Here is a 24,586-nt window from a genome sequence, read left to right as displayed (position 1 = left end):
CGGCACCCGCCACCCGCGCGGCGGCGGCGGCTCCAGCGGCTCCGGCTCCAGCGGCGGCTCCAGCGGCGGCTCCCGCCCCGGCCCCTCCGGCACCGGCCCCTCCGGGACCCGCCCGACCCCCGGCCGGCGCCGCTCCGGTGAGCGCGGGGGCGCGGGGCCGGGCGGGGGGGGGGAGGACGCCCCGCTTCTGGGCGTCTGGGGGGTCTGCGAGGGAGCGCCGGGGGCTGTCGTGAGGAGAACCCCCCCCGAACGGGGCCGGGGGACCCCCCTGAGGGGAGAAAGGGGGACGCACCGCGGTTTCGGGGGGCTGGGACCCCTCTGAGGGAGGGCCGAGGGCTGTCGTGAGGAGAAACCCCCCTGAATGGGGCTGGGGGACCCCCCTGAGGGGGTCTGGGGACTCCCTGAAGGGAGAAAGGGGGGACCCCCCTTTTTTTGGGGTCTGGGGGACCCTCCGAGGGAGCCATCGGGGGTGTCGTGAGGAGAACCCCCCCCGAATGGGGCTGGGGGACCCCCCTGAGGGGGTCGGGGGACCCCCCTGAGGGGAGAAAAGGAGGGGGACCCCTTTTTTGGGTTTGGGGGAGCCTCTGGGGGAACCCCCCCGGGGGTGTCGTGAGGAGAACCCCCCCTGAATGGGGCTGGGGCACCCCCCTGAGGGGAGAAAGGGGGGGGCCCCCCCGTTTTTTGGGGTCTGGGGGACCCTCTGAGGGACCCTTCGGGGGCGTTGTGAGGAGAACCCCCCCTGAATGGGGCCGGGGGACCCCCCTGTGTGGGGAGAAAAGGGGGGGGACCCCTGTTTTTGGGTCTGGGGGAGCCTCTGGGGGACCCCCACCGGGGGTGTCGTGAGGAGAACCCCCCCGAATGGGGCCGGGGGACCCCCCTGGGTGGGTCTGGGGACCCCGCTGTGGGGGGAGCAGTGGGGGGGGACCCCTTTTTGGGGGGGTCCTCGGGAGCCTCTGTGAGCCTGGGGACCCTCTTGGGGACCCCTCGTTGGGCTGGGGGGGGGGGCGGACACCCGGGGGACCCTCCTGGACACCCCTCTTTGGGGGTGCAGAGCCGGGGGGGGGGGAGCCCTTTTTGAGGGGTCTGGGACCCCCGTGGGGGCGTGGCAGATCTCATGCCCTCCCCCCCCCCCCCAAAAAAAAAATTTGGGGACTGACGGGGGAATTTGGGGTGTCTCCCCAAATTAGGGGACCCCCCCTCCCGAAGCCTGGGGGCACCTGGGGGGGTCCCAAAGGGCCTTAATGGGGGGCTTTTGGGGGGGGTGTAGATTGGGATGGGGGTGTCCCTTAAATGGGGGACTCACAGAGGGGGACCCCCGAATAGGGGGTGCACCGGGGGGGTCCCGGTGTGGGGGTGCAGCGGTGGGTCCCCTCAATAGGGGCGCACTGGGGGTGGGGGGGGGGGTGTCTCTGAATAGGGGTGCAGCAAAGGGGCCCCCCCGGTGTTGGGGGGGCACCAAGGGGTCCCCGCAGAGTGGGGGGGGTCCCCAGTTAGGGGGGGCCGGGGCAGCCCCCCGGCGGGGGGGGGGGGGGGTGGGTTGTCCCCCCGTGTTAGCGTCCCCCGGCGGGGGGGGGGGGGGTCCCCGGTTTGGGGCGCAGGGGATGATCCGGGGGGGGGGGGGATGTCCCCCAGGGTTGGCGTCTCCCGGTGCGGGGGTGCACGATGGGGTCCCCCGGTGTGGGGGGGGGGGGGTCCCCAGTTTGGGCCGCAGGGGGGCGTCCCCCGGTTGCAGGGGGTGCGGGGTCGTCGTCGTCCCCCCCCTCTCTGACGCCCCCCTCCCCCGCAGGTGCCGCCCCCCGCCCGTCCGCCGGCGCAGGCGCGGCCCCGCCCCGCCGCCCCCCCTCGCCCCCCCCGCTCCTCGCCGCCCCCCCCCCCCCCACGCCATAGGGATGAGCGGCGGCGGCCGCCCGCGGGCGCAGGAGGCGTCGTCCCGCGGCGAGGCGGACGGGGAGATGCCGGCCACCGAGAAGGACCTGGCGGAGGACGCGCCCTGGAAGCGCATCCAGCAGAACACCTTCACCCGCTGGTGCAACGAGCACCTCAAGTGCGTGCAGAAGCGGGTGGGCAACCTGCAGACCGACCTGGGCGACGGGCTGCGGCTGATCGCGCTGCTGGAGGTGCTGAGCCAGAAGAAGATGGGCCGCAAGTACAACGCCCGCCCCACCTTCCGCCAGATGCAGCTGGAGAACGTCTCGGTGGCCCTGGAGTTCCTGGAGAGGGAGAACATCAAGCTGGTCTCCATCGGTGAGGACGGGGGGGGCGGGAAGGGGAGACCCCCTCCTCCGAGCCCCCCGCGGCGATGCGGAGCCTGCGGGGAGCCCCCTGCCCGGAGACACGGCGCCACGGCGGGGGGGGGGGGATTGGGGAGCCCCCGCTCCCGATCCCCGTCGTTATGGGGGGCTTGGGGAGCCCCCATGCTTATGGGGGGCCTTGGGGAGCCCCCGATCCCCGTCGTTATGGGGGGCTTGGGGAGCCCCCACTCCCGATCCCCATCGTTATGGGGGGCTTGGGGAGCCCCCATGCTTATGGGGGGCTTTGGGGAGCCCCCGATCCCCGTCGTTATGGGGGGCTTGGGGAGCCCCCGCTCCCGATCCCCATCGTTATGGGGGGCTCGGGGAGCCCCCATGCTTATGGGGGGGCTTTGGGGAGCCCCCGATGCCCATCGTTATGGGGGGCTTTGGGGAGCCCCCTGTGCAGAACCCCCTCTCTATGAGGGGTTTTTGGGGAGCCCCCGCTCCCCATCTCCATCACTGTGGGGGGCTTTGGGGAGCCCCCTGCCCAGAGCCCCATGGTTAGGGGGGAGCCTTTGAGGAGCCCCCCCCCAGCCCGCATGGCCATGCAGGACCTTTGGAGAGCCGCCCCCCCAATCTCCATCGCTATGTGGGGCCTTTGAGGAACCCCCCCAATCCCTATGGCTTTGGGGAGCCCCCCCCCTTCCGATCCCCATAGTAACAGGGTGCTTTTGGGGACGCTCCCCCCCCCCTCGATGGAATGCTTTGAGTCCCCCCCTCCATGGAGCCCCCATGGCGATGGGCCGCCTTTGTGCCCCCTCCCCCCAACGGGACACTTTGGGGACCCCCCCCTCAGGAGCCCCCCCTTGCAGTGCGATGCCTTTGAGAGCCCCCTGCCAGCGGGAGGCCTTGGGGGTCCTCCCCCCTTTTGAGCCCCCCCCCCCCGTCTTGCCACGAGTCCCCCTTTTGGGAGACCCTCACGGGGCTCCACAGAAGACACCACCCCCCCGTTTTGGGAGCCCCTGATGGGTTCCCCCGCTCCGGGAGCCCCTCATCGGAGACCCCCGGTGGGGTCCTATGTGGGACGCCCCCCCCCCAATTCCGTATCCCCCCATTCCGGCCCCTCCCCGCCCCCTCGGCCCCATAACAAAGGCGGGGGGGGGGGGCGGCCGGGCCCGCTCCCATCCCAGGAATGTGGGGGGGGCGCCGGGTCCCCCCGTCCCGCCGGGGGTGGGGCCGGGGCGGGGGGGGGGGGGGGTGGCCGCGGCCCCGCCCTGCGGTTCCCCGCATCCTGCGGGCACGGATTGCGGGGGGCCCCGCGGGGGGCCGCGCTCCCCGCCCGCCGCCGGGGCCGGGGGGGCCCCGCAGGGGGTCTGGGGGGTCCCGGGGGGTCCCCGGTGGGGCGGGGGGCGGGGGCGGGGCCGCGGGGGGGCGGGGCCTCGCTGGAGCCCGAGCCCATATAAGGCCAAAAAATGCTGGAGCGGGGGGTGGGGCCGGGGGCGGGGCCTGGGGCCCCATCCCCCACCCCGCAGCGCCTCCCCCCCCCCCCTCGAACCCCCTCCCGCGGGGCGGGGGACCCAGGCGTCCGTTACACCCCCCCGAACCCGTAATGGGGACCCGGGTGTCCGTTACACCCCCCGTTACACCCCCCCACACCCTGATGGGGACCCGAGTGTCCGTTACACCCCCCAGAACCCCTAATGGGGACCCGGGCGTCCGTTACACCCCCTGTTATACCCCCCCGAACCCCTAACGGGGACCCGGGCGTCTGTTACACCCCCCGTTACACCCCCCTGAACCCTTAATGGGGACCCGGGCGTCTGTTACACCCCCCGTTACACCCCCCTGAACCCTTAATGGGGACCCGGGCGTCCGTTACACCCCCTGTTATACCCCCCCGAACGCCTAACGGGGACCCGGGCGTCTGTTACACCCCCCGTTACACCCCCCTGAACCCTTAATGGGGACCCGGGCGTTTGTTACACCCCCCGTTACACCCCCCTGAACCCTTAATGGGGACCCGGGTGTCCGTTACACCCCCCGTTACACCCCCCTGAACCCTTAATGGGGACCCAGGCGTCTGTTACACCCCCCGTTACACCCCCCTGAACCCTTAATGGGGACCCGGGTGTCCGTTACACCCCCCGTTACACCCCCCTGAACCCTTAATGGGGACCCGGGTGTCCGTTACGCACCCCTCAAACCCCTAACAGGGACGCGGGTGTCCGTTACGCCCCCCTTTACACCCTCCTGAACGCCTACCGGGGACCCGGGCACCCAGGCCCCCCCTGTTATACGCCCCCCCCGATGAGGACCCCGGCATCCCCCTGGGGACTCTCTTGTGTCATCCCCCCCCCTCCGCTGGGAGCTGGCTCCATCCCACCCCCGGGTGCCATGTCCCCACGTGGCCCGTGTGTCCCCGTGGCGCAGACGTACAGCGCCCTGTCCCCGCGCCCCCCGCCACGTCCCCCCAGCACTGGGTCCCTGTCCCCCCGGGGTGTCCCCCCAAGGTGTCCCCATCCCCCGGGGGTCTGACCCCCCCGTCCTCTAGGGGTCTGATCCCCCTGTCCCCCCATGGTGTCCCCGTCCCCCAGGGCCCCGTGGGGGTCTGACGCCATGTCCCCCTGTGGTGTCCCTGTCCCCTGGGGGTCTGGTCCCTGTCACCCTGCGGCATCTTCATCTCCTGGGGGTCTGCCCCCCTGTCCCCCCATGGCGTCCCCGTCCTCTGGGGCCCCGCAGGGGTCTGACTCCCTGTTCCCCCATGGTGTCCCGGGGCCCCTTGGGGTCTGCCCCCTGTCCCCCCTATGGTGTCCCTGTCCCCCAGGGCCCCACAGGGTCTGCCCCCCTGTCCCCCCATGGCGACCCTGTCCTCTGGGGCCCCGCAGGGGTCTGACTCCCTGTTCCCCCATGGTGTCCCGGGGCCCTGTGGGGTCTGACCCCCTGTCCCCCCATGGTGTCCCTGTCCCCTGGGGCCCCACAGGGTCTGCCCCCCTGTCCCCCCATGGCGTCCCTGTCCCCCAGGGCCCCACAGGTTCTGCCCCCCTGTCCCCCCATGGCGTCCCTGTCCCCCAGGGCCCCACAGGTTCTGCCCCCCTGTCCCCCCATGGCGTCCCTGTCCCCCAGGGCCCCACAGGGTCTGCCCCCCTGTCCCCCCATGGTGTCCCCGTCCTCTGGTGCCCCCGCAGGGTCTGCCCCCTGTCCCCCAGGCCCCCGCGGGGTCTGACGCCCTGTCCCGCTGTCCCCCCGCAGACAGCAAGGCCATCGTGGATGGGAACCTGAAGCTGATCCTGGGGCTGATCTGGACGCTGATCCTGCACTACTCCATCTCCATGCCCATGTGGGACGAGGAGGACGAGGAGGAGGCCAAGCGGCAGACGCCCAAGCAGCGCCTGCTGGGCTGGATCCAGAACCGCCTGCCCCAGATCCCCATCACCAACTTCAGCAAGGACTGGCAGAGCGGCCGGGCCCTGGGCGCCCTGGTCGACAGCTGCGCGCCCGGTGAGGGGACGGGGACGCGGCGGGGGTGTCCGGGGGGTGTGGGGAGGCACGGGGGGTGGCTCTGGGGGTGCACGAGGATCTGGGTGATGGCCCTGGGGGTGCATGGGGACACGGGAGGTGGCCCTGGGGGTTCATGGGGACATAGGGGTGGCTCTGGGGGTTCATGGGGATGTGGAGGGTGGCCCTGGGGGTGCATGGGGACACGGGAGGTGGCCCTGGGGGTTCATGGGGACGTGGAGGGTGGCCCTGGGGTTGCATGGGGACATGGGAGGTGGCCCTGGGGGTTCATGGGGACATAGGGGTGGCTCTGGGTGTTCATGGGGACGTGGGAGGTGGCTCTGGGGGTTCATGGGGACATAGGGGTGGCTCTGGAGGTTCATGGGGATGTGGAGGGTGGCCCTGGGGGTGCATGGGGACACAGGGAGGGGGCTCTGGGGGTTTATGGGGACGTAGGGGTGGCTCTGGGGGTGCATGGGGACATAGGGGTGGCTCTGGGTGTTCATGGGGACGTGGGAGGTGGCTCTGGGGGTTCATGGGGACACGGGGACGTTGCTGTAGGGTTCATGGGGACATGGAGGGTGGCCCTGGGGGTGCATGGGGACACGTGGATGTGGCTCTAGGGTGCACAGGGACGTGGAGGGTGGCCCTGGGGGTGCATGGGGACGCAGGAGGTGGCTCTGGGGTTCATGGGGACACGGGTGATGGCCCTGGGGGCATGCAGGGACACAGCGGGGTGGCCCTGGGGATGCACAGGGACACAGAGGGGGTGGCTCTGGGGCTTCACGGAGACGTGGGTGACGGCCTTTGGGGCAGGGGGGGACGCGGGGGGTGGCCTCGGGGTGCACAGAGACAATGTAGAATGGCGTTAGCAGGGGAGGGGACACGGGGCAGCTGTGTGTCCCCCCCCTCTTCCCCACTGGTGACCGTGCGCCCCGTCCGTCCCCGCAGGGCTGTGCCCCGACTGGGACTCGTGGGACCCCAGCAAGCCCGTGGACAACGCGCGGGAGGCCATGCAGCAGGCCGACGAGTGGCTGGGCATCCCCCAGGTGGGCAGGGGGGGCTCAAACCCCCTCGGGGGGGCGGGGGGGAGCCGGGTGTCCCGGAGCAGCCCGGTGACCCCCTCCTCCGCGTGTCCCACCCCAGGTGATCACCCCCGAGGAGATCGTGGACCCCAACGTGGACGAGCACTCGGTCATGACCTACCTGTCGCAGTTCCCCAAGGCCAAGCTCAAGCCGGGGGCCCCCCTGCGCCCCAAACTCAACCCCAAGAAGGCCCGAGCCTACGGCCCCGGTGAGGGGGGGCCCCCCCTTCCTTCCCCATGGGGCTGCGGGACCCCCCCCGTCTCCTGCCTGCCCCTCACCCGTTCTGGGGGTCGCGCTCTGGTTTTTACGACATTGTGGGGCTGGACCCGGTTCCCTGCAGACTCTGGTCCCCTCCCCATGTGCTATAGGGCCTTGGGGACCTGCCCTGTGCCCTATAGGTCCGGGGAACCCCCTCTTTCTTACAGAGCTGGGGGGTGCCACCCTATGGATCGGGGTTACCTATAGATTTGGGGTATTTCCCATTCCCTATAGAGCCATTTCCCATTCCCTATGGATGTGGGGGACCCCCCTGTTCCCAGCGGGGCTGTGGGGCAGATCCCTGTTCCCCATAGGACCGCTCGCTATGGGGCTGGGACCGCCGTCGGGGGTGGGGGGGCCGGGACCCCCGTGGGGCTGACGGTGGGTCCCGCAGGCATCGAGCCCACGGGGAACATGGTGAAGCAACGGGCCGAGTTCACGGTGGAGACGATCAGCGCGGGGCAGGGGGACGTGCTGGTGTACGTGGAGGACCCCGCCGGGCACCGCGAGGAGGTGGGCACGGGGCTGGGGGGGCCGGGGGGGCTGGGGAGGGGTCCGTGGGGTGACGTGGGGTGCTGCGGGGTGAGCGGGAGATCCTGGTGTCCCCGAAGGACCACGGACCTGGAGGTTGGTTCAGGGCTGGGGGGGGGGTCCGTCAGCTGGGGTGGGGGCTCTGGGGGTGGGAGGTGGGTCCCTGTGGGGTTTCGTGGGGACTCCAGGGGGGGTTGTATGGCTTTTGGGGCCCCCCCGGGGGGTCTCACAGCTCGGTTCCCCCCTCCTCCGCAGGCTAAAGTGGTGGCCAACAACGACAAGAACCGGACGTTCTCCGTCTCCTACGTCCCCAAAGTCACCGGCGTGCACAAGGTGGGGCTGGGGGGCCTTTGTGGGGACTTGGGGGCCCGGGAGTGTTTTAGGGGGGGTCCTGAGGCATTTTGGGGCCCCTCGGGCTGGTTTGGGCCCTGCTGTGCTGCTCTTTTTTTTTTTTTTCTTTTTTTTTTCTTTTTGAGGTCTAGAGTGAGAATTTTGAGGTTTTGGGGCGGTTTTGGGGCCTCCGTGAGGTTTTTGGGGCCACCAGGGAGGTTCCTGGGGCCTCCGGTGAGGTTCTCTGCTCCCCACCCCCCGTTTTCGGGGGCCCCCCCCGCAGGTGACGGTGCTCTTCGCGGGGCAGCACATCGCCAAGAGCCCCTTCGAGGTGCAGGTGGGGCGGGCGGCGGGCGACGCCAGCCGGGTGACGGCGCAGGGCCCCGGCATCGAGCCCCTGGGCAACGTGGCCAACAAGAGCACCTACTTCGAGATCTTCACCGCCGGTGAGCCCCGGGGGGGGCTCCGGGGGGGGCTCGAGGGGTTTTGGGGGGCTCGTGGGGGTTTTGGGGAGACTCTGGGGGAGTTGGGGGGGCATTGGGGGGACTCGGGGGGAGGGCTCTGGAGGGTGTTGGGGAGATCTGAGGGGGGTCAGGGGGGCTCCGGGGGTTTTGGGAGGCTTTGAGGAGGCTCTGGGGGGGTCAGGGAGGTTTTGGGGGGGGCTCTGGGGGGTCGTGGGGAGGCTGGAGGGAACTGGGGGGATCGGGTCGGGGATGGCGCGTCCCCACGGGGCAGGGCAAGCGTGAGGGCCGCGTCCCCCTCGGGGGGGTGGCCGTGGCCGTGGCGGGGGGGGGGGGGGCATCGTGTCCCCCCGCCCCCCCCAGTGACGCGTTGTCGGGGGGCAGGCGCGGGGCCGGGCGAGGTGGAGGTCTCCATCGTGGACCCCAGCGGGCGGCGGGGGACGGTGGAGGCGACGCTGGAGCCCCGCGGGGACGGCACCTACCGCTGCTCCTACCGCCCCACGGCCGAGGGGCCCCACGCCGTCCACGTGGCCTTCGGGGGGGCCCCCCATCCCCAAGAGCCCCTTCAACGTCAACGTGGGGCAGGGTGAGCCCCGGGGGGCCGCCTGTGCCCCCCCCCACCTCCTCCATGTGGGGGTCTCTGGCCCTCAGCCCCCCCAGGCTGGGGGTCTCTCTCCTCCTGTCCCCCCAGCTCAGGGGTCTCTGTCCTTCCCAGCTCGGGGACCTCTGTCCCCCCAACTTGGGGGTCTCTGTTTCCCCCTCAACTGTGGGGTCTCTGTGTGTCCCCCCACAAGTTGGGGGTCTCTGTCCCCTCTGGACTTGGGGGTCTCTGTCCTGCTGCCCCCCCACTCGGGGCTCTGCGTTCTCCTCCCCTCCGAGCTGTGGGGGGGGGTCTCTGTCCTTCCCAGCTCGGGGGGTCTCTGCGCTTCTGCCCCCCAACTCGGGGGGGGTGGGTGTCTCTGTGCTTCTGCCCCACCCCGGGCCCTTGTGGGGGGGGTCTCTGCCCCCCCACGCGGGGGGCCCGGGGCTGTCGCTGCAGGGGGGTCTCGGCCCCCCGTGACTCTGCTCTGTCTCTCTCCGCCTCTCCTGCTCCTTCTGCCCGTCTGTCCGGGAAGCGCCGGCCGGGGTCCTCGCGGGTGACCCGCTGACGGTACGGGGGGGCGCGGGGGGGGTCTCCCGGACACCTGGGTCCCTCCTCCTCCTCCCCTCTTCCAACCCCCCAATCCCCACGGCGCCCTTTGGGGTGCTCCCGGATGCCCGGGTGTGGGGGTGCCCCCGGCTGCCCGGGTCCTTTTTGGACCCTCTCCCCATGGTGTGTACCCCAATGCGGGTTTGGGGGTCCCCCCCCAGATGCCTGGGTCCCCCTCTCCCCCCAGCGTGCCCCCCGCATTGCATGGGACGCTGCCCCCCATCCCTCTCCCCCTCCAGCCCCTGCCCTCGGGGTGGCATTTGGGGTCCCCCCCCCGGACGCCGGCATCCCCTCCCGCTCCCAGCCCGTGCCCCGGGGAGGGGTGGGGTGGGGTGTGTGTTTTGGGGGTCCCCGGCTGGCGGGGCCCCCCCTGACCCTCTCCCCACAGCCTGCAACCCTTCGGCGTGCCGCGCCGTGGGGCGGGGGCTGCAGCCCAAGGGGCTGCGGGTGAAGGAGACGGCGGATTTCAAGGTGTACACCAAGGGGGCCGGCAGCGGGGAGCTCAAAGTCACCGTCAAGGGCCCCAGTGAGTCCGGGGGGGGCTCCCCTCTTTTGGGGGGGGGGGGAGGGAGGGCGGTTTGGGAGTGCCCTGGGGGATTTGGGGCACCCTGAGGGGCTGGGGGGTACCCAGACGCAGCCCTTCCCCCCCCATTCAAGGGGGTGTTGGGGGCACTGGGGAGGGTGTGGGGCTTGGGTGGGAATCTGGGGTTTTGGGGGGGAATCTGGGAATCTGGGGTTTTAGGGGGGGATCAGGGGGTTTGGGAGGGGGGAATGGTCCCTGGGATTTTGGGGAGGGGAATGCGGGGTTTTAGGGGGGGGATCCCTGGGTTTTGGGGAGGGGAATGCGGGGTTTTAGGGGGGGATCAGGGGGTTTGGGGTGAGGGTGGTCCCTGGGTTTTGGGGAGGGGAATGCGGGGTTTTAGGGGGGGATCAGGGGGTTTGGGGTGAGGGCGGTCCCTGGGTTTCGGGGAGGGGAATGCGGGGTTTTGGGGCGCCCCCCTGACGCGTGCCCCACAGAGGGCACGGAGGCGGTGAAGCAGAAGGACCTCGGGGACGGCGTCTTCGGCTTCGAATACTTCCCCACCGCGCCGGGGACCTACACGGTGACGATCACCTGGGGGGGGCAGCACATCCCCCGCAGGTGAGCGCTGGGGGGCGCTGGGAGGGACTGGGGGGCACTGGGAGTGGGGGTAGTGTGGCCCCCCCCAGCCCGGGAGCCAGCCACCGTCATGGGCTGCCATCCTCAGTGCCGGGGCTGGCGTCGTTTGGGGGTCTGGGCTGTTTTGGGGAGGGGGCGGGGGGGCTGTGCCTGTAGTAGGGCCCTGCCCCAACCCGCCCCCCCCACCACGTGTGTCCCCCCCCAGCCCCTTCGAGGTGAAGGTGTCCCCCGAGAGCGGCAGCCAGAAGGTCCGGGCCTGGGGGCCTGGCCTGGAGGGGGGCGTCGTGGGCAAGTCGGCCGACTTCGTGGTGGAGGCCATCGGCGACGACGTTGGCACCCTTGGTGAGGGACGGGGGGGCTTGGGGGGTTCCTGGGGGGTTTGGGGGGCCTGGGGTCTTCCCCGGGGTCCTTCTGGGGGCTTTGGTATGCCTTAGGGGGCTCAAGGAGGCTTTTGCGGGGGGGCTCTGGGGGGTTAGGAGGCTCCTGGAGGGGCTTGGGGGGGGAATTGGGGCCTCAGGGGGGTATTGGGGGGCCCTGGGGGGCTACTGGGGGGCTCCAGCGGTTTTGGGGTGTCCAGAGGGTCTTTGGAATCTCTCAGAGGCCCCTTTGGGGTTGTATTGGGGGGGGGAATCTCTGAGAGGCCTCCTGGGCAATTCTGGGGGTTTCGGGGGGGCTTTGGGGTCTCTGAGGGGTCTCAGGGAGTTCTCTGGGGATTTGGGGGAGTTTGGGGGAGTTTGAGGCATCTGAGGGGGTCTCGGGGGCTCCTCTGGGGATTTTGGGGGGGCTTTGGGATCTCTGAGGGGCCTCGGGGGCTCCTTTGGGGATTTTGGGGGGGCTTTGGGGTCTCTGAGGGGTCTCGGGGGCTCCTCTGGGGATTTTGGGGGGGCTTTGGGATCTCTGAGGGGTCTCGGGGGCTCCTCTGGGGATTTGGGGGGGTGCTTTGGGGTCTCTGAGGGGCCTCGGGGGCTCCTCTGGGGATTTGGGGGGGGCTTTGGGGTCTCTGAGGGGTCTCGGGGGCTCCTTTGAGGGTTTTGGGGGGGCTTTGGGATCTCTGAGGGGCCTCGGGGGCTCGTCTGAGGATTTGGGGGGGGCTTTGGGGTCTCTGAGGGGTCTTGGGGGCTCCTTTGGGGGTTTCGGGGGTGCTTTGGGGTCTCCGTAGCCCCTCGCCGGGCTCTGCGTGTCCCAGCCGTGTCAAGGGCTTATGGCGGCCGTGGGGCTCGGCGCCCCAGCTCTTCGTGGACCCCTGGGGGGGTGTTTTGGGGCGCCCCGACCCCCCCCAACCCCCCGCCTTGTTCCCCCCCCCCCAGGTTTCTCGGTGGAGGGTCCCTCGCAGGCCAAGATCGAGTGCGACGACCGCGGGGACGGCTCCTGCGACGTGCGGTACTGGCCCCAGGAGCCGGGCGCCTACGCCGTCCACGTGCTCTGCGACAACGAGGACATCCGCCGCAGCCCCTTCATGGCCGACATCCGCCCCGCGCCCCGAGACTCCTTCCCCGAGAAGGTTTGGGGGAACCCCCCCGCACCCCCTCAGCGACACATCCCCCCCCCAACTGCCGGGGAGCCCCCCCGTAACCCCTCTGCCCGTCCCCCCTCCTCCTTCCTCAGGTCAAAGCCCACGGGCCGGGGCTGGAGAAGACGGGGGTGGCCGTCAACAAACCCGCCGAGTTCACGGTGGACGCCAAAAACGGGGGGAAGGGACCCCTCAAAGTGCAGATGCAGGTGACAGAGTGGTGGGGGGGGCACGGCACAGGAGGGGGGGGCCTGTTGGGGGGGTTTGGGGGGCACCATCCCGGGTAGGGCAGATTTGGGGGATTTATGTGGTTTTGGAAGGACTTGGGAGCCCGGGCGCAGGGGAGGCGGCGCAGGGAGGGTTTGGGGGGGGGCTGTGGGGGGGTTGGGGTGCCGCTGGGGGGTGTGGGGGCGCAGCCCCAGTTAGGATGAGGTACAAGGGGGTTTTGGGGGGGGCGCTGCGAGGATTTGGGAGCCCCAGCGTAGAGGCGGTGTCGCTGGGGGGGCCGCGGGGTGGATCTGGAGGCCCAGCGGTGGAGAAGGGGGTGGGAGGGGGGATTTGTGGGGCCTCAGGGTGGGTTTTGGGGGTGCTGACCCCCCCCCCTGCGCCGTGTCCTCCCCCCACAGGACGCAGAGGGCAACCCCGTGGACGTCTCCGTCAAGGACAACGGCAACGGCACCTACAGCTGCTCCTACGTCCCCAAGAAGCCCCTCAAGCACACGGCCATGGTGTCCTGGGGGGGCGTGAACATCCCCCAGAGCCCCTTCCGGGTGAGGGGGGGGTCCCCAAAACCTTGGGGGGGGGTGTCTTGGCTGCCCTGGGGGGGCAGCGGGCCTGACCCCCACCCCCCCAATCCCGCAGGTGGGCGTGGGGGCCGGCAGCCACCCCCACAAGGTGAAGGTCTACGGCCCCGGCGTGGCCAAGACGGGGCTGAAGGCCCACGAGCCCACCTACTTCACCGTGGACTGCACCGAGGCCGGGCAGGGTGAGCCCCGGGGGGCAGCGAGGGGGTTTGGGGGGCTGGGGGGGGGCAGCGAGGGGTTTTGGGGGGCTGGGGGGGGCAGGGAGGGGGTTTGGAGGGATGAAGGGGGGCTTGGGGTGGGCTGGGGCAGGCAGAAGGGTGTCTGTGGGGTGGCAGGAGGGTCCGTGGGGGAGTTTGGGGGTGCCAGAGGATCCCTGGGGGGGTTTGGGGGGCTGGGGGGGGGAATTGGGGGTCTGGGGGGGGGGGGCCAGGGAGGGGGCTCGGGGGGGTTAGGGGGTGCCGGAGGGCTGGGGCAGGCAGGGGGGTGTCTGTGGGGTGGCGGGAGCGGGTGCTGGGGTTTGGGGCTGTCAGAGGGTCTCTGGGGGTGTTTCGGGGGTACCCGAGGGTCCCGGGGGGTTTTTGGGGTGCTGATGACCCCCCCGGGATGCCCCTCTCCCCCCCCCAGGGGACGTGAGCATCGGGATCAAGTGCGCCCCGGGGGTGGTGGGCCCGGCCGAGGCCGACATCGACTTCGACATCATCCGCAACGACAACGACACCTTCACCGTGCGCTACACCCCCCGCGGCCCCGGCGCCTACACCATCATGGTGCTCTTCGCCGACCAGGTGGGGACGGGGGAGGAGGGGGGTGGGCGGGGTGTCCCCCACGAGGGGTTTTGGGGTGCGGGGGGCTGATTTTGGGGTCCCTCCCCGCAGGCCACCCCCACCAGCCCCATCCGGATCAAGGTCGACCCCTCGCACGACGCCAGCAAGGTGAAGGCGGAGGGACCCGGCCTCAGCCGCTCCGGTGAGTTGGGCAGTGCCATGGCGGGGGTGGGGGGGTCCCGGCAGGGATTTGGGGATTCCCCCCTCACCGTCTGCCCCCCCGCAGGTGTGGAGCTGGGGAAGCCCACCCACTTCACGGTGAACGCCAAGGCGGGGGGACGGGCCCCCCTGGACGTGCAGGTGACGGGGCCCGGGAAGGGAGAGGCCGTGCGGGACCTGGAGGTGATCGACAACCACGACGGCACCCACACCGTCAAGTACACCCCCCTGCAGCAGGTACGGGGGGGCACCCCCCACTACACCCCCCACTACACCCCCCTGCAGCAGGTACGGGGAGGGGGCACCCCAAAATCCCCACACCTGTCACCAAAATGCCCCCTCCTCTTGCAATGTGGGGTCCCCGACCCTTATCTGTGCAGCCCTGGGGGGGGGGGGTCCGTGTCCCCCTCTGCCGTCCCTGGCGTGGGGGGCACCCCCGCAGTCACACCACCCCCTCTCTCTTCCCCCCCCCCCAGGGTAATTTAGGGGTGTCGGTGACCTACGGGGGCGACCCCATCCCCAAGAGCCCCTTCACGGTGGGGGTGGCCCCCACCCTCGACCTGGGCAAGATCAAGATCTCCGGCCTGGACGACAGTACGGCGGGGGGGTCCCGGGGGGGGGCACTCAGAAGCCCCTTTTAGGGGGGGCTCGGGGGCTGGGGGGGGCTTTTGGGGTGGGGGAGCCAGGGGTGGTTTGGGGATGGGGGCATCCTATGGGGCTAGGGGCAATTCTGGGGGGACAGATGGGGGAATGAGGGTGGTTGGGGGGGGGCTGGTTTGGGGGGCACCCTCCCCTGAGAGGATTTTGGGTGGGGGGTTTGGGGGCTCCCTCCCCATGGAGGAATTGGGGGGCGGGTCGGGGTGTTTTCCGTTGGGTGTTTACTTTGGGAGTGGGGGGTTTTCTGCAGGGGGGAGCCCCCATTGTGGGGTTCGCCCCCCTGAGCAGGCTGCGGTTGTGTTTCCCCCCCCCGCCCCATCCCGCAGAGCTGGAGGTGGGGAAGGACCAGGAGTTCACGGTGAAGTCCAAGGGCGCGGGGGGCCAGGGCAAGGTGGGGGCCAAGATCACGGCCCCCTCCCGCAAGCCGGTGCCCTGCACGGTGGAGCCGGGGCTGAGCCCCGACAACAGCCTGGTGCGCTTCATCCCCCGCGAGGAGGGGCCCTACCAGGTGGAGGTCACCTACGACGGCGTCCCCGTCCCTGGCAGCCCCTTCCCCGTCGAGGCCGTGCCCCCCACCGACCCCTCCAAGGTGGGTCCGGGCCCCCCTGCCGCTCCCCCCACGGCTTGGGGAGAGGGGGGTGCCGTGGGTCTGGCTTGGGGAATGGGGGGGGGTCCCCAGGGGATGGGGGGTGCCGTGGGTCTGGCTTGGGGAATGGGGGGGTCCCCAGGGGATGGGGGGTGCCGTGGGTCTGGCTTGGGGAATGGGGGGGGTCCCCAGGGGATGGGGGGTGCCGTGGGTCTGGTTTGGGGAATGGGGGGGGGTCCCCAGGGGATGGGGGGTGCCGTGGGTCTGGCTTGGGGAATGGGGGGGGGTCCCCAGGGGATGGGGGGTGCCGTGGGTCTGGTTTGGGGAATGGGGGGGGGGTCCCCAGGGGATGGGGGGTGCCGTCGGTCTGGCTTGGGGAATGGGGGGGGGGTCCCCAGGGGATGGGGGGTGCCGTGGGTCTGGCTTGGGGAATGGGGGGGGTCCCCAGGGGATGGGGGGTGCCGGGGGGGGGTCTGCTTTTGGGATAGGGAGCCCCAGGATGGAGATGGGGATGGGGGGGTTCCCCAGGGGACGGGAGGGGGGGCACGGTAAGGGTGGTTGGGGTCCTCGGTAAGGGGGCGTCCCTGCTTACGGGGGGGTCCCCAAGGGTTGGGTGTCCGTAGTGGGAGAGTGTCCCCGGTGATGGGGGACCCCAATAAGGGCGTGTCCCCGGTGAGGGGGGGTCCCCAGGGGCTGGGGGGGCCCAGTAAGAGCGTGCCCGTGGTGACGGGGGTCCCCGATCAGAGCAGCCCCCGGGGGCCGGGCAGTCGCCGGCACCACGCCTCCCCTCTAAGGGGGGTCCCTGCCATCCGGGGGGTCCCCAGCAAGGCCCCCCCCGCCCAACGCGGTGGCCGCTCTCCCCGCAGGTTCGCGCCTTCGGGCCGGGGCTGCAGGGGGGGCTGGCCGGGGTGCCGGCCCCCTTCACCATCGACACCAAGGGGGCGGGCACGGGGGGCCTGGGGCTGACGGTGGAGGGTCCCTGCGAGGCCAAGATCGAGTGCCTGGACAACGGGGACGGCACCTGCTCCGTCTCCTACCTGCCCACCGAGCCCGGCGACTACAACATCAACATCCTCTTCGCCGGCGCCCACGTCCCCGGCTCCCCCTTCCGCGCCCCCGTCCGCGCCCCCTTCGACGCCTCCAAGGTGACATGCTCGGGGCCGGGGCTAGAAGGTGCCACGGCCGGGCAACCGGGCCACTTCCGCGTGGACTGCAGCCGGGCCGGCACGGCCGAGCTGACCATCGGCATCACCTCGGAAGCGGGGGCCCGCGCCGAGGTGCGGGTGGAGGATAACGGCGACGGCACCTACACCATCGCCTACACCCCGCTCAGCCCCGGCGTCTACACCATCACCGTGGAGTACGGCGGGCAGCCCGTCCCCCACTTCCCCAGCAAGGTCCGGGTGGAGCCGGCCGTCGACACCGCCGGCGTCAAGGTCTACGGCCCCGGCGTGGAGGGCAAGGGTGAGCGCGGGGCCGGGGGGGGACGCCGGGGACGCCGGGAGGGGGTGCAGCCGCCCTGACACGTGTGTGTGTGTGTGTGTCCCCGCCGTCCCCCAGGGGTGTTCAGGGAGGCGGTGACGGAGTTCGACGTGGACGCCCGGGCGCTGAGCAAAACCGGGGGCCCCCACGTGAAGACGCGGGTGTCCAACCCCTCGGGGAACGTCACCGAGACCTTCGTGGAGGACCGGGGCGACGGCACCTACCACGTGGAGTACACTCCCTACGAGGAGGGTGAGGCGCGGGGGGCGTGCGTGGGGACGGGGGACGCGGCCCCCGCCGCCTCGGGGTGACATCCTCGCTGTCCCCGCCGTCCCCAGGGGTGCACACGGTGGACGTGAGCTACGCCGGCAGCCCGGTGCCGCACAGCCCCTTCCGCGTCCCCGTCACCGAGGGCTGCGACCCGGCCCGCGTCCGCGTCCACGGCCCCGGCATCCAGAGCGGCACCACCAACCAGCCCAACAAGTTCACCGTGGAGACCCGGTGAGACCCCCCCCCGCCGTCGTCACCAGCACCCCCGTACCCCACACGCCCCCCTCCCCGCTCCCCTGCAGCCTCCTCCGCCCCAAGTCTTCTTCCCGGCTCCCCCGAAATCCATCGCGGGTGCCCCAGCTCTGCCCGTAGGCGCCTTTCCCCGCCCAGATCCTTCTGCTGGTGTCCCCTGGAACAGCCCCGTACCCCAAATCCTCCCCCGCGCGTCCCCTAAATCCTCCCCGCACCCGAAATCCTCCCCCTGGTGTCCCCTAAGTCCTCCCTGTACCCCAAATCCTCCCCCTGGTGTCCCCTAAATCCTCCCCATCCCCCAAATCCTCCCCCTGGTGTCCCCTAAATCCTCCCCGTTCCCCAAATCCTTCTCCCAGTGTCCCCTAAATCCTCCCCGTTCCCCAAATTCTCCCCCTCGTGTCCCCTAAATCCTCCCATACCCCAGATCCTCCCCCTGGTGTCCCCTAAATCCTCCTCGTACCCCGAGTCCTCTCTCTATTCCCCCCCCAAACCTCCCTGTACCCTAAACGCTCCCCCTAGAGCCCCCTAAACTTCCCCCCCCCGGTACCATCCAGCCCCTCCTGGGGACCGGGGGGGGTTTGGGGGCGCCCCAGCTGACCCCCCGCTCCCCCCGCCCCAGGGGTGCCGGCACGGGGGGGCTGGGCCTGGCGGTGGAGGGTCCCTCGGAGGCCAAGATGTCCTGCACGGACAACAAGGACGGGAGCTGCTCGGTGGAGTACGTCCCCTACGAGCCGGGCACCTACAGCCTCAACGTCACCTACGGCGGCCACCAGGTCCCCGGTGAGCGCTGGGGGGGTGCCGGGGGAAACCGGCGCGAGGGAGGTGGCCACGTCCCCCCCCTCCCACCACGCTCACGGCCCCCCCCCCGCGCCCCCAGGGAGCCCCTTCAAGGTGCCGGTGACGGACGTGGTGGACTCGTCCAAGGTGAAGTGCGCGGGGCCGGGGCTGACGCCGGGCGCGGTGAGAGCCAACGTGCCCCAGACCTTCACCGTCGACACCAGCAAGGCCGGCGTCGCCCCCCTGGACGTTAAGGTCCAGGGCCCCAAAGGTCAGTGGCGGGGGAGGGGGGGGCGTAGGGGGCCGGGGGCACCCCTGTTTCGGGGCTGGGGGGCGTTTGGGGTACCCCTGATCCGAGGGGGGAGCTGGTACAAAGGGTGCCCCACGGGGGCTGTGTTGGCTCAGGGTTTGGGGGGCTCTTGGGGGTGCCCTGTGGGGCCTCAAACCGCCCCTGGGGGGCCTTAGGGTGCCCAATGGGATGTCACAGGAGACGTCGGGGTGCCCCGGGGGCTCTCGGGGTGCCCCGGGGGATGTCACAGGGAGCCCCGGGGCACTGAGTGGGGAGTCGCGGGGTGCCCGGTGAGGTACCGCCGGGGTCTTGGGGCGCCACAGGGGGTCTCGGGGCCCCCTGTAGGGTCTTGGGGTGCCCCAGGGAGCGCTGCAGGGGTGCCGTGGGGAGCGTCGGGGTGCACCAAGAGGTCTGGGGGTGCCCTGACGCCCCCACCGCCCCCAGGCATGGTGGAGCCCGTGGACGTGGCGGACAACGGGGACGGGACGCAGCGGGTCAGTTACGTCCCCTCCCGCGAAGGGCCCTACACCATCTCGGTGCGCTACGGCGACGAGGAGGTGCCCCGCAGGTGAGGAGGGGGGACACGGCGGAGCCGGGAGGGTGCTGGGGTTTTTTGGGGGGGCTGGTCTGACGCCCCCCACCCCCCTCTCTCTCAGCCCCTTCAAGGTGAAGGCGCTGCCCACGCACGACGCCAGCAAGGTGAAGGCGAGCGGCCCCGGGCTGAACACCACGGGGGTGCCCGCCAGCCTCCCCGTGGAGTTCACCATCGACGCCAAGGACGCCGGCGAGGGGCTGCTGGCCGTCCAGATCACGGTGGGCCGCGGGGCTGGGGCTGGGGCTGGGGGGGGGACACGCCGCGGTGGGGGGGGGCGACCGGGCCGCTGACTTGCGCCTCCCCGCAGGACCCTGAGGGCAAGCCCAAGAAGGCGACGATCCGGGACAACCAGGACGGCACCTACACCGTGTCCTACGTCCCCGACATGACGGGGCGTTACACCATCCTCATCAAGTACGGGGGGGACGAGATCCCCTACTCCCCCTACCGCATCCGCGCCGTGCCCGCCGGCGACGCCAGCAAGTGCACCGTCACCGGTAAGCGCCGCCGCCGGTGTTGGGGGCGGGGGGGGGGGGACGGGACACAACACGGGGACACCCACCGCCCGCTTCCAGCCGAGTCACCGCGGGCCGGGGCGGGGGGGGACACACAGGGCGAGCGGGGAGGGCGGTGGGGGGCACGGGGAGGGGGGGCGGGGGGGGTCTCACCACGTGTGTCTCACTGGATTTCTTGCTTCTCTGCCCACCCCACGTCCCCGTCCCCCCCCAACCCCTTCCCTGCGTTCCCCCCCACCCCACCCCACCCCCCCCGCCACGCTGTAGTCTCCATCGGAGGTCACGGCTTAGGTAAGCTCACGGCATGGCTCGCTTGGCGTCGGGGCGCACGCCTCACCCCCTCCCCGCACCCCAAAACTACCCCCCCCTGCCCCCCCCCCCCCGCCCCCCCCGGTGAGGGCCCGGAGGAGGGGCCGGGGGCTCATTTTGGGGGACCCTCGGGCCCCGTTTACTACCGGGGGCACCTTAAGTTGTGGAGGGGTCCCCCCGACCTCGTTAAATGGTGAGGGGCCCCCCCAGACTTCATATCTGGGCCCCCCCCTCCCCCCCAGCGTCATTTTAACAATCAGGGTTCTCTCTTAATTGGGGGGGTCCAGACCTTGTTCAACATGGGGGGACCCCTCAATTCTGCTCGCTCTCGGGGGTCCCCCTCAGTCCAATATCAGGGGCCCCCTTTGGCCCTGCCCTAATTACGGGGCATCCCCCCAACCTCGTTAATCGGGGGGGGGGGATGGGGGGGGGGCCCCTTGTGCCCGCAGCCTGAACGTTTTGGGGGGGTCCCTGGCTCGGCCCGTTGTCATTGGGGACCCCCCATCGCTGGGGGCTCCCCTGGCCCCACACGGGTCCCGGGGCGTTTGGGGGTGCCTGGCTGCCCCCAGGGGGCAGAGGGGACCCCCACAATGAGGGTGTGGGATGGGGGGGGGGGGTCCATGCCTCGTTAGCGCCTAATTGTCCCCCTTCCCGTGGCGCGGCACGAGTTTCCCCGTGCTCAGCCCGCCCGGGGGGCTCAGGTCGACCCCAGCCTCGGGGGGGTGGGCAGCACCGGCGGGGCGCGCGGGGGCCGGTTTGGGGGTGCCCCCCCCCCCACCCCGGGGCGGGCAGTCACCCCCCCCCCCCTCCCCGTCAGGAGCGGGCATCGGCCCCACCATCCAGATCGGGGAGGAGACGGTGATCACGGTGGACGCCAAGGCGGCCGGCAAGGGCAAGGTGACCTGCACCGTCTGCACCCCCGACGGCTCCGAGGTGGACGTGGACGTGGTGGAGAACCCCGACGGCACCTTCGACATCTTCTACACCGCCCCCCCAGCCCGGCAAGTACGTCATCTGCGTGCGCTTCGGCGGCGAGCACATCCCCAACAGCCCCTTCCAGGTCATGGTGAGTGCGCCGGGGGCGTCGCACGGGGGGGAGCGTGCGAGGTCGGGGGGGGGGGGGGGGCGTGCGAGGCGGTGGGCAGCGTGCGACGGGAGGTCGCGGGCAGGCAGCGCGCGGGGCGCGCGTCGGGCAGGCAGGGCGCCAAGCCGGCGAGGAGCGTGCGGGGAGCGTGCGGGGGAGCGTGTGGGGAGCGTGCGAGCCGGGCGGCGGGTGAGATAACGGGCGAGATAACGGGGCGGGGGGGCGGGGGGGGGGCGGAAACCGGCATCCGCTAACGAACTCGTTTGCGCAGGCGACCGACCGGCCGCTGCTGGGGGTGAACGGGCTGGACATGGCCGGGCTGCGCCCCTTCGACCTCGTCATCCCCTTCACCATCAAGAAGGGCGAGATCACGGGTGAGGGGGGGGCCAGCGCCCCAAAACACCCCCCAACCCCCCCCCCGGGGCGTTCCCCGACACCAACAGTCTTGTCCCCCAGGGGTCCCCAAAACAGCTGAGCACCCCCTGGAGGGTCCCCAAAGTCCTCTGGGTGGGGTGACCCCCCAAACCACCCGGGTCTCCAGGGGGTCCCCAAGACCTGTGGGGTCCCCAGCCCTCCCTTGAGTCCTTCTGGGGGGGGGTCCCCAAAGCCCGCCCCCCCCCCCCCTCCCAGGTCCTCCTGAAGGCAGCCAGGTCCTCCCAGGGGTCCCAGGTCCCACCAGGGGGTCCCCAAGACAGCTAAGATGCTCCAGGGGGGTCCCCAAGGCAGCCCGTGTCTCCCAAGGGTCCCCCTGGGAGGTCCCGATCCCCCCCCCCAGGGTGCCCGTAACCGCTGACCCCCCCCGTGCCCCCCCCCCAGGGGAGGTGCGGATGCCCTCGGGGAAGGTGGCCAAGCCCGACATCACGGACAACAAGGACGGGACGGTGACGGTGCGTTTCGCCCCCACCGAGGCCGGCCTGCACGAGATGGACATCCGCTACGAGAACATGCACATCCCAGGTACGGGCGGGGGGGCAACAGGGGGGGGGGTTTGGGGGGGGTCTCATTGAAGTATCGTGGCCCCGGGGGTGCCGTGTGTGGCACCGTGTGTCCCTTGGGACGTCCCTGCATCCCCGAGGAGCCTTCTGTGGCAGCGGGGGGGGTGGGGGGGGGGCCTGTCTCAGTGCCCCCCTGACAACCCCCGTGTGTCCCCCCCCCCGCCCCCGTGTCCCCCCCCCCCAGGCAGCCCCCTGCAGTTCTACGTGGACTACGTCAACAGCGGCCACGTCACCGCCTACGGCCCCGGCCTCATCCACGGCACCGTCAACAAACCGGCCACCTTCACCGTCAACACCAAGGACGCCGGCGAGGGTGAGCCCCCGGGGGGGTCCCGCCGGGCGCCCGGCTCCTCCCCGGCGGGCGCAGACCCCCCCCCCTGAACCCCCTCGTGTGCTCCCGACCCCCCCAGGAGGGCTGTCGCTGGCCGTGGAGGGTCCCTCCAAGGCGGAGATCAGCTGCACCGACAACCAGGACGGGACGTGCAGCGTCTCCTACCTGCCCGTGCTGCCCGGCGACTACAGCATCGTGGTCAAGTACAACGACAAGCACATCCCGGGCAGCCCCTTCACCGCCCGCATCACCGGTACGGGGGCCGGGGGGGGGCGCACGGAGGCCCTTCGGGTGCTCCTGGGGGTCCCCCCGGGGGACTCGGGGCCGTTCTGGGGGTCCCTGGGGTGGATCCAGGGGTGAATCTTAACCCCCCCAGGGGACTCGGGGTTGTTCTGGGGGTCCCTGGTGGTGGATCTGAACCCCCCCAGGGGACCTGGGGCCGTTCTGAGGGTCCCTGGGATGGATCCAGGGGTGGATCTGAACCCCCCCCAGGGGACCTGGGGCCATTCTGAGGGTCCCTGGGATGGATCCAGGGGTGGATCTGAACCCCCCCAGGGGACCTGGGGCCGTTCTGGGGGTCCCTGGGATGGATCCAGGGGTGGATCCAAACCCCCCCCAGGGGACCTGGGGCCATTCTGGGGGTCCCTGGGATGGATCCAGGGGTGAATCTTAACCCCCCCAGGGGACTCGGGGTTGTTCTGGGGCTCCCTGGTGGTGGATCTGAACCCCCCCAGGGGACCTGGGGCCGTTCTGGGGGTCCCTGGGATGGATCCGGGGGTGGATCTGAACCCCCCCAGGGGACTCGGGGCTGTCCTGGGGGTCCCTGGGGAGGGCCTGGGGCAGCCCCGGGCGTTTGGGGGTGCCGTGTTAACCCCCCCGCCCCCGTCCCCCGCAGGTGACGACAGCCTGCGCCTGTCCCACCTGAAGGTGGGGGCCTCGGCCGACATCCCCCTGGACATCGGGGAGACGGACCTGAGCCAGCTGACGGCCACCGTCACCGCGCCCTCGGGCCGCAAGGAGCCCTGCCAGCTCAAGCGGCTCCGCAACGGCCACATCGGTGAGGGGGGGGGACACTGGAGGGGGACACGCACGGGGACGCCGTCTCCTCCCCTCGCTGTCGGGCTGTGAGGAGCCCGGCCGGCTCCAACGCCTCTGCCGCTGAGCGAGGGGACACGAGGGGGACACGGAGGGGGGACGGGGGGGGGCCTTGGGGACGCAGGGACGCGGTCACCGTCCCCTCACGGTTGGGGCACGAAGAGCCCGGCCAGCTCCGGTGCCCCTGCGGTTTCTCCTGATGTCCCCGCGTCCCCGTCCTGCGACACCTCTGTCCCCCGTGTCCCCGTACCCCGATGAGTGTCCCCGTGCTGCGTCCCCTTGTCCTGACACCCCTGTCCCCCTGCTCCGACCTGTGTCCCTGTGTCCCCCTGCCCCCTGTGTCCCTCGTGTCCCTCTGCCTCGTCCCATCTGCGTCCCCGTACCGTGATGCCAGTGTCCCCAGTGTCCCCATACCATGATGCTTGTCTCCCACTGTGTCCCCATACCCCGATGGGTGTCCCCGTGCTGCGTCCCCTTGTCCTGACACCCCTGTCCCCCTGCTCCGACCTGTGTCCCCCTGCCCCCCGTGTCCCTCGTGTCCCTCTGCCCCGTCCCATCCGCGTCCCCGTACCGTGATGCCAGTGTCCCCAGTGTCCCCATACCATGATGCTTGTCTCCCGCTGTGTCCCCATACCCCGATGAGTGTCCCCGTGCTGCGTCCCCTTGTCCTGACACCCCCTGTCCCCCTGCTCCGACCTGTGTCCCCGTGTCCCCCTGCCCCCCGTGTCCCTTGTGTCCCCATGCCCGGTCCCATCCGTGTCCCCGTACCGTGATGCTTGTCCCCCGCCCTGTCCCCGTAACCCCCGCTGACGGCATCCCCTGTCCTGAGGCCACCGTCCCCCGTCCCCGCAGGCATCTCCTTCGTGCCGCAGGAGGTGGGGGAGCACCTGGTGCACATCTCGCGGGGGGGCCAGCCCCTGGCCCGCAGCCCCGTCTCGGTCACCATCAGCCAGGGCCGAGCTGGGGGACGCCAGCCGGGTGCGGGTGACGGGGCCCGGCCTGCGCGAGGGACGCACCTTCGAGCCCCGCGCACTTCACCATCGACACCCGCGACGCCGGTACGTCCCCCTCCCGCGGGAGCTGGGGGTGGGGGGGGTGGGGGGACACACAGGCGCTGAGGGGGGGTGTGGGGGGGTCCCCGCTGACGGCGCTCCCCCTCCCCAGGCTACGGGGGGCTGAGCCCTCTCCATCGAGGGCCCCAGCAAGGTGGACATCACCACCGAGGAGCTGGAGGACGGCACCTGCCGCGTCTCCTACTGCCCCACCGAGCCCGGCAACTACATCATCTCCGTCAAGTTCGGCGACCAGCACGT

At 71.4% G+C, this 24,586-nt stretch overlaps 1 protein-coding gene across 1 annotated transcript; it reads left to right on the top strand.

The window, feature by feature from the left end:
- Positions 1 to 1,882: 1,882 nt before the first annotated feature.
- On the top strand, positions 1,883 to 24,586 carry LOC128903160 (filamin-A-like). The gene is given in 39 exon segments (XM_054187105.1): positions 1,883 to 2,244; positions 5,481 to 5,729; positions 6,678 to 6,775; positions 6,873 to 7,020; positions 7,465 to 7,583; positions 7,857 to 7,934; positions 8,215 to 8,377; positions 8,777 to 8,937; positions 8,939 to 8,978; positions 9,970 to 10,107; positions 10,599 to 10,722; positions 10,946 to 11,082; positions 12,048 to 12,241; positions 12,346 to 12,459; positions 12,877 to 13,020; positions 13,112 to 13,235; positions 13,678 to 13,838; positions 13,929 to 14,019; positions 14,104 to 14,273; positions 14,513 to 14,630; positions 15,020 to 15,282; positions 16,146 to 16,743; positions 16,840 to 17,013; positions 17,100 to 17,262; positions 17,903 to 18,063; positions 18,161 to 18,331; positions 18,794 to 18,917; positions 19,006 to 19,162; positions 19,252 to 19,441; positions 19,727 to 19,750; positions 20,586 to 20,758; positions 20,760 to 20,834; positions 21,124 to 21,226; positions 21,669 to 21,809; positions 22,032 to 22,160; positions 22,258 to 22,431; positions 23,074 to 23,235; positions 24,126 to 24,331; positions 24,438 to 24,586. Coding segments are annotated over 39 exon segments (6,129 nt in total). The 5' UTR covers positions 1,883 to 1,889; the 3' UTR covers positions 24,453 to 24,586.

The sequence above is a fragment of the Rissa tridactyla genome (assembly GCF_028500815.1).
Source record: "Rissa tridactyla isolate bRisTri1 chromosome 24 unlocalized genomic scaffold, bRisTri1.patW.cur.20221130 SUPER_24_unloc_1, whole genome shotgun sequence".
Lineage (NCBI taxonomy): Eukaryota > Metazoa > Chordata > Aves > Charadriiformes > Laridae > Rissa > Rissa tridactyla.
The sequence above is the reverse complement of the archived record's forward strand: the minus strand, read 5'-3'. Positions and strand labels throughout refer to the sequence as shown.